Source organism: Corylus avellana, chromosome ca5 (assembly GCF_901000735.1).
Source record: "Corylus avellana chromosome ca5, CavTom2PMs-1.0".
Taxonomy (NCBI): Eukaryota; Viridiplantae; Streptophyta; class Magnoliopsida; order Fagales; family Betulaceae; genus Corylus; species Corylus avellana.
The window spans coordinates 5,384,574-5,396,994 of record NC_081545.1 but is presented as its reverse complement, the minus strand read 5'-3'; the positions used below and the strand labels follow the sequence as shown (position 1 = coordinate 5,396,994).

General features: G+C 32.7%; 1 protein-coding gene across 1 annotated transcript in view; it reads right to left on the bottom strand.

Annotated features, from left to right (window-relative positions):
- Positions 1-5,153, bottom strand: part of LOC132181618 (putative disease resistance protein RGA3) — a 5,587-nt gene extending 434 nt beyond the window's left edge. The window contains exons 1-2 of the mRNA XM_059594868.1: positions 4,766-5,153; positions 1-1,938 (exon numbers count right to left, since the gene is read on the bottom strand). Of these exons, the coding sequence (XP_059450851.1) occupies positions 1-1,938; positions 4,766-5,071 (2,244 nt within the window). The 5' untranslated portion in view covers positions 5,072-5,153. The remainder of the gene's footprint in view (positions 1,939-4,765) is intronic.
- Between the last annotated feature and the right edge of the window lie 7,268 nt (positions 5,154-12,421).

The window sequence follows — 12,421 nt, the reverse complement described above, 5'->3', positions numbered from 1 at the left end:
TATCAGATATTGAAGATGTCGCTTCCTCTCTAAGTTTGCAGCCTTTGCTTCTGATGGAGAAGATCTCGAGTGCTCTAAACCCTTGATCCAAAAGATTCCTCTCAACTCATTTAAACCATCCAAATCCCCTAGCCCACCCATTGGCTTGGAGAGAGAACTCTTTTTCTTCCCTAAAATGTATAGTGACAGAGTTTGAAGAGCAGTCAACTTTCCAAGTTCACGAGGCATATGAGTCAAGCTATCACACTTCAATAGCCCAAGATGCCTGAGGCTGATCAAGTTTCTAGTGTCTTCTGGCAATTCCTTAAGTTTAAGACAATAGTCAAGTCTTAGTGTGTGCAAATTCTGCAATTTAGTTATAGAAGCGGGGAGTAGTTTGATATTTTCATTCCTAGACAGATCTAAAAATCTTAAATGCTCTAGCTTGCCAATGGAATTCGGCACTTTTTGAATGCTCGACCGACTCAAATTCAAAGCACGCAAGCATTTAAAACTCGAAATAAGTGTATTAGAGACTGGCTTATTCAACTCAAGTACCACATTGTTCAAGTTAAGCCTATCATTAGGTCCTGGAAATATTGGAATGCGTAGAAGAAGTGTTCTCATTTTGTTAGGCTTGGGCAAAAGAGCAAGAATATCCGGTAATGAATCTGAAGAATGAAATGCCACATGACGAGTTCTTCCAACTACTTTTTCTCCATCTGGATATAAAATTGTGCACTCCTCACCTGCTACTGACTGTGCAAGATCGTGAATAAGGTCATGTATTTTGCACTTTTCTATTTCACCAACTCTATCTCTTTGTACGTCTTGGAAAAACGACCTCCAAAGCAAATCCATAAAATATTCGCGACCAATATCTTCAAGATGTCTATTTCCATATGATGAATGAAGAAAGCCTTGAGCTATCCATAACTGAATCAACACCTCCATTTCAATTTCATAATCTTTTGGAAACACCGAACAAAAGGCAAAACATTGCTTCAAGTGTGATGGGAGATGATCATAACTCAACTTAAGTATTGGAAAAATATCATTTTCTTGTTGAGTTATTTTGTAAAGTTCATGGTTTTTAAAGTACAACCAATCATCTTCTGAATTTTTGAAATATAATAGACTCCCAATGCTCCTTATAGCAAGAGGAACTTGTGCACACTTTTGTATGATCTCCCTTCCAATTTCTAATAGCTTTGGATTATTTGCCTCTTCCCCGTCTTTAAATGCCATTTTCTTAAATAAATTCCAAGAATTGTTTTCAGATAAACCTCTCAAAGGATATGGTGAAACTGTACCTGTAATCTTTGCAACCTTTTCGCTACGTGTAGTAATCAAAACTTTGCTTCCTCTCTGGCCACCCACTAACAACTTTTCTAAGTTGGACCATGTACCACGATTCTCATTCCACACATCGTCTAAAACAAGTAAATATCGCTTCCCATCAATTTTTGCTCGAAGCTCACTTTGCAATGGATCCATCTCAAAGCTTTTAGGTCTCTCCTTAGTCGCAGATTCTATGAGCTTTACAACGATAGTTTTCACGTCAAAAGGATCAGAGACACATGCCCACATCCTCAGGTCAAAATGTCTTTGAACCTCCTCGTCGTTGTACACATATTGCGCAAGTGTGGTCTTTCCTTGTCCACCAATCCCAACTATGGGAATTATGGAAACATTCTTCTCACTCATATTGGAATCCAATAACAACTTTTTAACAGACTCCTTATCATCCTCTCTCCCAATGACATCTTCCCCATGTATAAATGAGTGTGTATCTTGTCTTTTCATATGCTCAAACTGTGTCGCTGTGGAATGCTCATTGAAGCCAAATTTGATCCTATCAGTTGCAATTTCATCCAGTCTCGCCCTAACTGCCTTGATCCTATGACCCATTTTAAGGCCATATACAAGCTGGTTCGATTTGGAAAAGAAGATGCGTACCTGTAATACTCCCAAATATTTAGTATGGTCCATTTCGAAAAGTTAAACATTTTTTGGGCTATATGTATAACTAAGGAAAATATGAAGGTCATGTTTGTAATTGTTGTAAGTTTAAGTTAGAGTTTTTTTTTTTTTTTTGGGTTGTTTTATTTACAACCACCCATTCCAATCCGTTCACTATTATAGTTTTAGAATTCCCCTACGATTGAATAGTTGGGTTTATAATGGGGGCCGATAATTTATGTGACTTTTTCTAGACGTCATTTGCTCCTTGGAAAGATGTCGGAACTTAATTAACCGTACATTTTTTGCATATGGTTAGTACTCTTACAAATGAGACTATTTTAGGTAAGACTCTATTTATAGCAGTTGTAAGAATAAAGAAAACAGACAAAAGAATGGAATATAAAAGCATCTATATATGTCAAAAGAGAATATCTTCAATGTGGACGTTGTACAAAGTTCACCTTTTGTGCAACCCACTCACTGAATGCCAAATAAGCATGTTGCAAATTAGAAGATAGGTTTGGATACACTGGATAATAATCTCATCATAAATCAAAACAAACAAAACCAAACCTTCACCAAACCTAGCTTGACTATTTCTGCAGCAACACGCCTTCTCTACCCAACCCACGCCGTCCAACCTTCGCTGCTCTTCCCCACACAGTCGGCTTCGAGAATCTCGTGTCCAGGCTATGCCACCCAGCCCCATTAGAAAATATCTTCATCAGTAAGCCCCAATGTGGACGTTTCTTGTATCCCGCCCAGACCCATTGTTTTCAATGGCTCACTGTCACTTTTCCTTAAATAGTAGTTGAAAATATTATGGGTGTTTGTTTATTTGTTTACATGAAAATCCCAGAAATTTTGTGGCAAAAAAATAATGATGGATAAAAAATTTTGAGACCAAAATTCCACAATTTCAAACCAAACGAAAACAATAAAACGCCGGTGGATTGGGCATGGTGCCAGTTGGTTGGGCATTTGAAGCCGGCGTGGGATTTTTTAAGCCGGTTGCGGCGTTCCGGCGTGGGTTGTGGTGTGTCGGCGTGCGTTGGGCCTTAAATCAACTCACCGGTGGATTGGGCGTGGTGCTGGTGGCTGGGTGGGCTGGGAGGGTACCAGTGGGCTGGGCGTGGTGCCGGCAGGGAATGGCGGCCGGCTGTGCACTGTGGGTCACCGGTGGGCTGGGCGTTGTGCCGGTTGGGCGTGAAAGACAGTGAACTGGGGTTGGGCGTGAAGGATTGTATTAATCTTTAATGGTTTTGATTTATGATGAGAGTATAATCAGATGTACTCAGACCTATTTTCTAATTTGCAACATGCTGAGGTGTCATTCAAAATGATACATGAAAACATTGTTATTGTAACACCCCATATTTGATATAAGTTAGTACGAGTTTTGACCCAATGTCTTGGGCTTTAGATACATGAACTAATGTTATTGGCCCTAGTGAACTTAATAAAAATTGGATCAAAGACCCTAAAAAAGATTATACGAGATAATTAATTTCTTAACCTAATGGACTAATCCATGGCAGTCTTATCCCTAATGATGGGCTTTAATGTTTCATTCATAATTTTGTAAGATGATAGTTTATAACCAAAAAGCTATTTAAGTCTATGTGTACAAGATGTGTTGATCTTTTTGGAAGAAAATATTGTCCTTTAAAAATGACGTTTATAATGATGTTCATTCATGAAATAGACATAGGATCTAATACCAAAAGCCAAAAACCAGAAACTTTTATAGCCAAAAACCTCTTTTCAATGGCTCATTTGAGTGGTAAAAACCTTCTAAACATAACCCTCAAGCGGTGTTAAGACTATATCAAGAAAATAAGTAATTTCTCATATATGGCATCAAGAAGAGCTTTGGGTTAAATCTGGAAATTAAACTTTCAGTCCATGGCATGTTTAGGTGGGTATTTGATCCAAATTTCGTCAAGTTAAAAACCTTAGATATATGTGTTGTGGGCCAATGGGCCAAGTGACCAGAGTGTAGTGCTCTAATTTAGGTCCATTTAGTGAGTTGTGGGCCTTATCTGATTTACCTAGTTAGGAGGAGGTTCAAATGGGCCATTTCTTACCCAAGCCCCCATAAAAAACAATTTTGAGAATTTTGGAAGAAAACTAAACCACTTTTTTAGTGAAATTTCAAGATTAACCCTACTTTCGTTTATTTATTCAAAAGTTATGAAAATATTAATAGAATGAGCTCCTAGAATATGATACATTTTAAGGAAAAAGAAAACTTTATGTTCGGACCAAGGTACAAAAAAGAAATAAACATTAAAAATATTTTTTAATAAAGAGAAAAGAAAAGAAACTTTAGGGTTAAGTTTTTAACTTATTTCTAAGAATAAAACATCTCTAATAATAGAGGGAAGGTTTGAAAGGTCAAGTAACTTAGGAACGAATTTTAATCACAATTTACGTGCGTAGTATAGGGATAATTTCGCTAAACCTTACTATTCAGTCTATTCAAGTTTTAATAGTTGTCGCCTAACTTTTAGTACAGTATTGACTATCGAGGTAATTTGTACTCTTTGCCACTTCTAAATGCATGTCAATTTAAGTGATTATTGCTTATATATATATATATATATATATATATATATATTGAGATTAGAATTTCCATACCGTTCAATAGTTGGGTTTAATTAACATTATAATGAACAAATTGTTGTTGTTGTTGAGAAATTTTAAACTACGTAAAATGATATATATTTGCTTTGGCTTGTGTTGTGATAAATATTTGTATGCAGGTCTGGGAATGCTTTAGTGACAGACAACATCATGTGCACATTAATAAAGAATTTACTTGTTTTGCCATCTTCTTATCCCGTGTCATCAGTTGTCGGCGTAGAAGTTGAGTGGAGTAGTCATCCAGCAAGTCATCGGCGTCGTACATGGCATCCTTGAGCTTTCGAAGCCAATCTTTGATCGCATGGTTATGGGCCTGCTTCTCCTCCGAGTCCAAAAGCACAGCTTGGATGGTGGAAACGGTGTCCCCGAGCTTTCGAAGCTCATTTTTGAAACCCCATAACACTCCAATCTCTTGGAGAGCAAGAGAGCTCAAACTCCTAATGATGCTCCCAGCAGTGTCGTAGAGAACTATTTCAGCCATTTGTGGGTTGTGGGTGGTGAGTCAAGTAAACCGATCTTGAGGGAATTATTGATGATGCAGAGGTGTATGGGATATATTATTGATGATTCAGAGGTGCATTATTGACTTGACGTTCAAACTTTAAAAGGAGTCCATTAGATATGATGTGGCCATGCATGTGCGGCTCATATTTCACTTCTTAAATCTTCTTATTGTCTCGCGGAATCAATTTCTAAAGGTCATGATCAATAATGGGTAGCTCATAGCTGTGTGGTCTTATATGCATGCATAAGAAAGTATTTCATTAAAAAAAAAAAAAAAAAATGTATTTCATTAACAAAGAAATTTTGATATATTATAATTAAGTTATTACGGAATTTACAATGTTTCTTCTAAACTTTTAATTCAAATAATATCTTCTCCAAAATACCAAAAAAATAAAAAAATAACTCTACAAACTTTTTAATAAGATAAAAATATTCTTATAAATTCAAAATAATAATAATAAAAAAAAAAACAAATTCTTTTTATTGTTTTTTTTTTCATATTTTAAAATTTGGCTACCCTTTTTTTTTCTTATAATTTTAGTTATAATTTTTTTTTTCTGAAAAAAAAAATGGTTTTATTTTATTAAGGGCAATTTCATCACGGGGAAACATTAATTAACAATTTTTGTAATTCAAAAGGTACAATTTTTGTCCTAATTAATTAAAGTTTGAAAGATATTGAAGAGAACTGATTTATCAAGTACTCACAGGGAAAAAAAATAAAACAAAAAAAAGATTTCTCAAGAAGACAAAAATAGTCCTATAAATTAAAAAAGAAAATTAATTTAAAAGAAAACAAAAATTTTTAATGCTCTTTCTTTTATATTTTTAAATTTAGACACTTTTTATATGTTTTTTTTTTTTAATTTTATTAAAAGTATTTTCATCATTGATAATTTTTCATAATTTAAGAGGTACGTTGAAAATTTGAGAGAATAATGAAGAAACTGAGTCGGCCATTTGTCGTTGGTAGCACATCTCATTCAGAGGTGTAGGAGCGTTGAAGGAAGATGTGGTTGCTTTAATTATTGATAGGTGTGGGTTTGTGTGTTTGTCTAAATATTTTTGTTCTTTAAAATTTTAACTTTTTTAAGTAAACGTTAAATAATTAAATAATTAAAACCTATATATTGGTGCCTATTATCATTTCTCTTTGCAGAAATAAAATATCTTTATACCATCTAAAATATAACAATTTAGGTCATCTAAGATTTATCAAATAATTAAAACTTCCACATTCAAAATTTCCTTGTTGAAAATCTATCAAAATTTCATACAAAATATTTAGTAATAATTAAAGTGCGAGAGGAACTGATGGGATAATATTTTTTTTTTTTTTGTTCCTTTAGAAAATAATATCAATTTAGATATAAGAGAACACTAGAAAAATACCAAGAAGAATTGTAACATATATCATTAAAGTGCGAACAACGTCTTCTTCGTGCGTGACCAATTTCAAATCCTTCTCAAAATATAATGTGATCTTCAATTTTTTCCAATTCTTATTAGTTTCCCCGTCTCCTAATTACTTAGTTTCCCTCTAATTGCTTACTCTCTTAAATTTTCTCTAAATGCAAATTCTCCTCAATTTTCTCTAAATTAATTTTTGAAATCGGTGAACATAATTCATGAGTAGGTGAAATAATTGTGGGGGTAGAAACAACACCAAAATTTTTTAAATTTGCTTCTTTTAAAAAATGGGAATGAATAAAAAGGAGTGTACGTGTATAATTAAATTTTTCTTTGACAATTTCTTGCAAATTTGATTCTACTTTAATTGCTTTTTGTTCTACCAATTATTTTTTTCTTATCAGACTTCAATTTGTCTAATTTTATTCTATTATCAATTTTAACTTTCTCTATCCATTCAAAAAAATTTAACATACTCTTTAATTTCATTCATATATTTATAAGGATGAAGTTTTTTTTCAAACTAGATTAGATGAATTTTCTTTAACCTACTTTTTAAAAGTGACGTGTATCATTTTTTTTAATAACATGTAAAATGCACATGAATTTTTAATAAAATTTATTCTAACTTTACCTTTACTATTAAAAAAAACTGAGTCGGCCATTTGTCCTAGCATCCCATACCATGACTTATAACATTTTTTGCCTGAATGAGAACAAATTGCATCATTTTCGTTGAAACCGTGTTAGAGGTTGGTCCATTCCATATCAGTATCAGTCGAACGTACAGGAAAAGATTTGGAAATCGTGGGAGTCGTTGGTGCATCATTATTCGTTATTAATTTTTTTTTTTTTTTTTTTTTTTTTTTTGTAAATTGGACATAAATAGGTGCATTTATGTGATGAGACAGTAAGCCAGTCAAATAAATATCCAATATTTGCCATTTGACAAATTGGACTTGGTACAATAAATGTATGGGAAATTTGTGCCTTGGTGGATAAGATTTGGCAAAGCATAGAGAAGGATAACAGTAAAGCTAGGGTTGAGTGGGGTCGCCATGTTCGTTTGTCTCTTAAAACGTGTTGCTTCGTCTCTTAATTTCTTCTTCACCTCCTAAACAAGGAATTATATATTACATATTATGCACTTTCGGTTATTGACCACCAATATTATAAAAAGTTTTACTGCATACCAAAAGCAGCCACTAATCTTCAAGTTATTATCTAATTAATTACTTCCTATGTGAAGAATAATAGGGATCTCTCGCCTAAGGGACGTCATGATTAAGTATTTTAAAGGATCAAATGTCCAAGTGACACTTTAATTGACACGACTCACGAATTCGACACGAATATAACACAAAATTAAGAAGTTAATATTAGGATTGAGGAATTAATCTAATCTGTTTAATTAAATGGATCGGGTTAAGATTGACTTACATGATCTTATATACATACTTTATCACGATTTAAACCCGACGCGCAAATATGAATTGTCACCCCTACTCTAAACTCATCAATTCTTACATGAAACGGGAATTCTCCAAAATTTTGTCCGAATTTCTTGAAATTTAAGCACAATAGTTAAGAAATTCCAATATATGCTATATTAGGTTGAAAAATGAAGGTGGGGTTTGTTTATTGGGTTTTGTGTTGGACCTTTTTTTGCAATATTTTATTTTATTTTTTAATTTGTTTACCCTACCTAATATTTAAAAGATCCCCATTAATAGTAGTAGGCATTGGGTAGGTCATTGCTCATCAAATCAGCCAGGCCGTATTGGTATTGACGTATAAGTATTTCAACGATTATCGATGGGTTTATATTTATAAGGACGGTGAACTTAAGTATCTTTATGTTTTTTCATTATCCAAATTAAATTTTTTGCAAAATTTATTCACCGACACCTATGCTATGCGTATCAAATGTAATTCTTCCTTTTTTCTCTTGGCAAGAAAGAAATTATTTTTCTTTCAATTGAGTGCATTTTATTCTTATAATTTCTCACTTTCTTGGAAAATAAGAAGCTGTACGTGACATCAACACGGTTAAAGCCGTGTGACCGTGTCGGATCCAAAGGTGTTTAATATGGACGGTGAACTGGGTATCTTATAAATCTGCTAACAAAAAAAAGTAAACACTTTTTAAAATTGGTTCGATCTTTGTGAAGTGGAATTTCGTATTATTTGAAGACTGAATTCAATCAGACATGCATTTTCAGAAATTCCAGTTGGGTCTTCCAAGTAAATCCCATTTCTACTTTGCTTGACGTTTAAGCCACGCCATTGAAATTGGTGTGAATGGTTCAAGGAGTGCCGTGCCAAAGATAACGTAGAGATATTTAGTTGGAAAATGGAACCCGCGCGAGTCGGTGGGACATCACTATTAGTTGAATGGGAGATGTTGAAAAAAATGCGGGGGTGGGCCAGAAGAGTTGAATGGAAATAAAAAGAAAACCACATCTCATCAAAGACTATATTTTTCAAAATTATCAAAATATTGTTAATATTCCCCTCAATGACAATGATGAAACAATCTTTAGTAAAATAAAAACAAAAAATACTAAAACTTCTAAAAAGAACTTAATTTTTTAAAAAAAAAAAAAAATTTTTTTTTTTTTTTAAAATAAAAAATTTCTGTTTTAAAAAAAACAAAAATTTTCGTTTAAAAAAAATTTGTTTTAAAAATTTTTTTTTTTTAATTGAAAATTTTCATTTAAAAAAAATTAAAAATTCATTTTTTTTTTCCAATTTATAGGGGTATTTTTGTCTTATTGAGAAATTTATAGGCACATTTTTATCTTTTTGCTAGTTTTGGGGTGACATTGAAATGTTTTAGTAGTTTGGGGGGATATTATCAAAGTTTGATGATACATTATCAATTGAGTGGTAGTTTGAGGGGTACGTGAACTTTACCCTTTTATTTTTTATTTTTTCCAATGGCTTACTAGTTTCCCTTTAATTACTTAATTACTTAATTCCTCTATTTGCTTACTCTCCTCAATTTTCTCTAATTCATTATTTTTGGAAATCGGTAAACATAATTCATGAGTAGGTGAAATAATTGTGGGGGTAGAAACAACAACCAATTTTTTTAATTTGCTTCTTTTTATTGATAATTCTTAAAAGATGGGAATGAATAAAAAGGAGTGTGTATAATTAAATTTTTCTTTCACAATTTCTTGCAAATTTGATTCTACTTTAATTGCTTTTTGTTCTACCAATTATTTTTTTCTTTGACAATGTCGGGGTCTTAGCCGAGTCCTAACCGAGTCTTGGTGATATTCCAGTGAAGTCTTGGCAATGGCTCAGTCGGGTCTTGTGATTACAATCAAATCATTGCAATTGCGTATCAACTCTTTGTGATTTGATTACCTTATTTGTAGTGTATTCACCTATCTTATTTTTCCTGTAAGTAGGGATATTGATTGATCTTTGTAAAAGATCAAAAAAGTGAAATAAGAGCAAAATGTAGCCTATGGGGCTTTATCATGTAGACATATATAGGTCATAAACCAAACTACTTAAAATCTTGTTTATTTTTTTTATTCCGTCTTGTCTTTATTTTTCTATTTGATTATCATTTTTTTTAGCTAATTTCAGAATGAGAAGCTCAAACTCAAATAATAGTTCACAGTTTTTTTTTTAAAAAAATTATTTTATGAAAATTAAATAAGCTTTTTCATCAAACTAAAAATATTTTCTAAAAATTATTTTACGCCAAAACAAATGCAGCTTACCTAAAATGATATATATATTGTAAGTAAAATGATATCTATATATATATATATATATATATATATATTTGTTGTGGCTCTTGTTTTGTGATAAATATTTGTATGCAGGGTTTGGGAATGCTTTAGTCACAGAAGACATCATATCCACATTTATGAATTTACCCATTTTGCCGCCTTCTTATCCCGTGTCATCACTTGTCGACGTAGAAGTTGAGTGGCGAAGTCATCTAGCAAGTCGTCGGCTTTGTACATATATGACATCCTTTAACTTTGATAGCATAGTTCTTGGCCTGCTGCTCCTCCACATCCAAAAGCACAGCTTGGATAGTGGAAATCGTGTCCCTAAGCTTTTGAAGCTCAAATTATTGCCTCACTAATTCGCATTTTATAGTGGATAAGTGGTTATTGAAATAAAAATATCACCATGGTGTGTGACCAAGTTTCTAATTCAAGGCCAATTAATGCCACAATGTTGGTTCAATATGATAAATTGCGAAGCCTTTGTAATCAAGCATTTTCTGTTTCTGTTCTACAAGCCAATATATATGACAACAAAAGCCTATATCAAGCTCATAAATGCCAAGAAATTCAATTTTAATTGAAAAATTCTACATAAGCATGAATTACTTTCATTTTGTTTGAGTTCAAATTATTGTAAAAATATTTTTCTTGGATTTGATAATATTTAAACTATAAGACGCACCAAAGGCAAATTGAATGGGTACAGAATCAGCTTTTGATTCAGTGAGAGGTGTTTGAGCGCGAAGGAAAATGTATTTGTTGTAAAGCAGATGAACAAGCCAAACTGATAAAAAAGAAAAAAAATAAAAACAAAAGCAAAAACAGTAAAAGTAAAGGACACGTTAAAGTGGGGGATGACAGATTATAAATTTCAATGATTTAATGATGAAATTTATTTTTTTAGTTTTAGCAATTTCAATTTTCAGCCTTTCAATCCTTTGATCAGTTTATCTGAACCCAAGTGATAAGTCTTCGCTGACAATGACACGACCTTTTACGAGTGCAGCCTTGACAATCTTATAGCTCATTATGCATTAAATGATTAACTTTTGTTATTTGATTAATTTTTTTTTAAATTGTAATTTTGTATGGTATTAGAACTAGAGGTCTTAAATTTGAATTTTAACTTCATCAATTTGCCTTCGATTTAAATTAAATATTTTATGTTTGGTGCCTCACCTGTTAAATATATCAGCTCGTGTTGGCTCAAAAATTTAGGTTGGCTTGGAATTAATCAGGTTTTGAAGAAGCCTATAAACATCAAATTGTCTTGAATTCTCATTTTCTCCGTCATTTTTTTGATTTAGACCTAGTGGATTATAGAAGATTTGCTTACTTTCTTGGAGATGCTCTAACCCAAGGAGCTTAAAAAGATTTGCTTCCCGAAGTAACATCCAAACCCAATCAACTAAGGAATAAAAGTGTTGATGGTGATCGATCCTAATCCCTGGACTTCTGCTACACTGCCCCAAGCATCATGTATCCACGTTCCCAATTCAAACTGTCCTGGCTGGGTGCCTCATATAGGTGTTCATCAAGGCGATGAGATAATTGTTTTGGTTGTTTTGATATTGGTGTTTATAAAGACTATTATATTATGAGTCTCAGATGAGGTTTCTTAAGATAGTCATCAGAACTTCAACTTCTAACTCATTCTTCTTAAATCTTAAGCTCTAGAATCAAATTGCAGGGATAACTCTGTAAATCCCACTCATCACCAAAGATTGTACTAACTATCAACCAAAAAAAAAAAAATCTAATGCAAAACAATGCTATCAGAAATTAAACAAAATGAAAAATGCAGCCTAACCATGCACAGAGGTGCATGGGATATATTATTGATCAGAGGTGCATCGTTGACTTGACGTTCAAACTTTGAAGGGAATACATTAGATATGATGTGGCCATGTGCGGCTCATAAATCTTCTTATCATCTCGCTGAAACAATTTCCAAAGCTCAAAAATGGGTGGCTCATAGCCGTGTGGCGGTCTAATATGCATGAATAAGAAAGTATTTCACAAAGAAATTTTGATATATTATAATTAAGTTATTACGGAATTTACAATCTCTCTTCTAAACTTTTAATTCAAATAATATCTTCTCTAAACTACCAAAGAAAAAAAAAAACTCTACAAATTTTTGAATAAGATAAAAA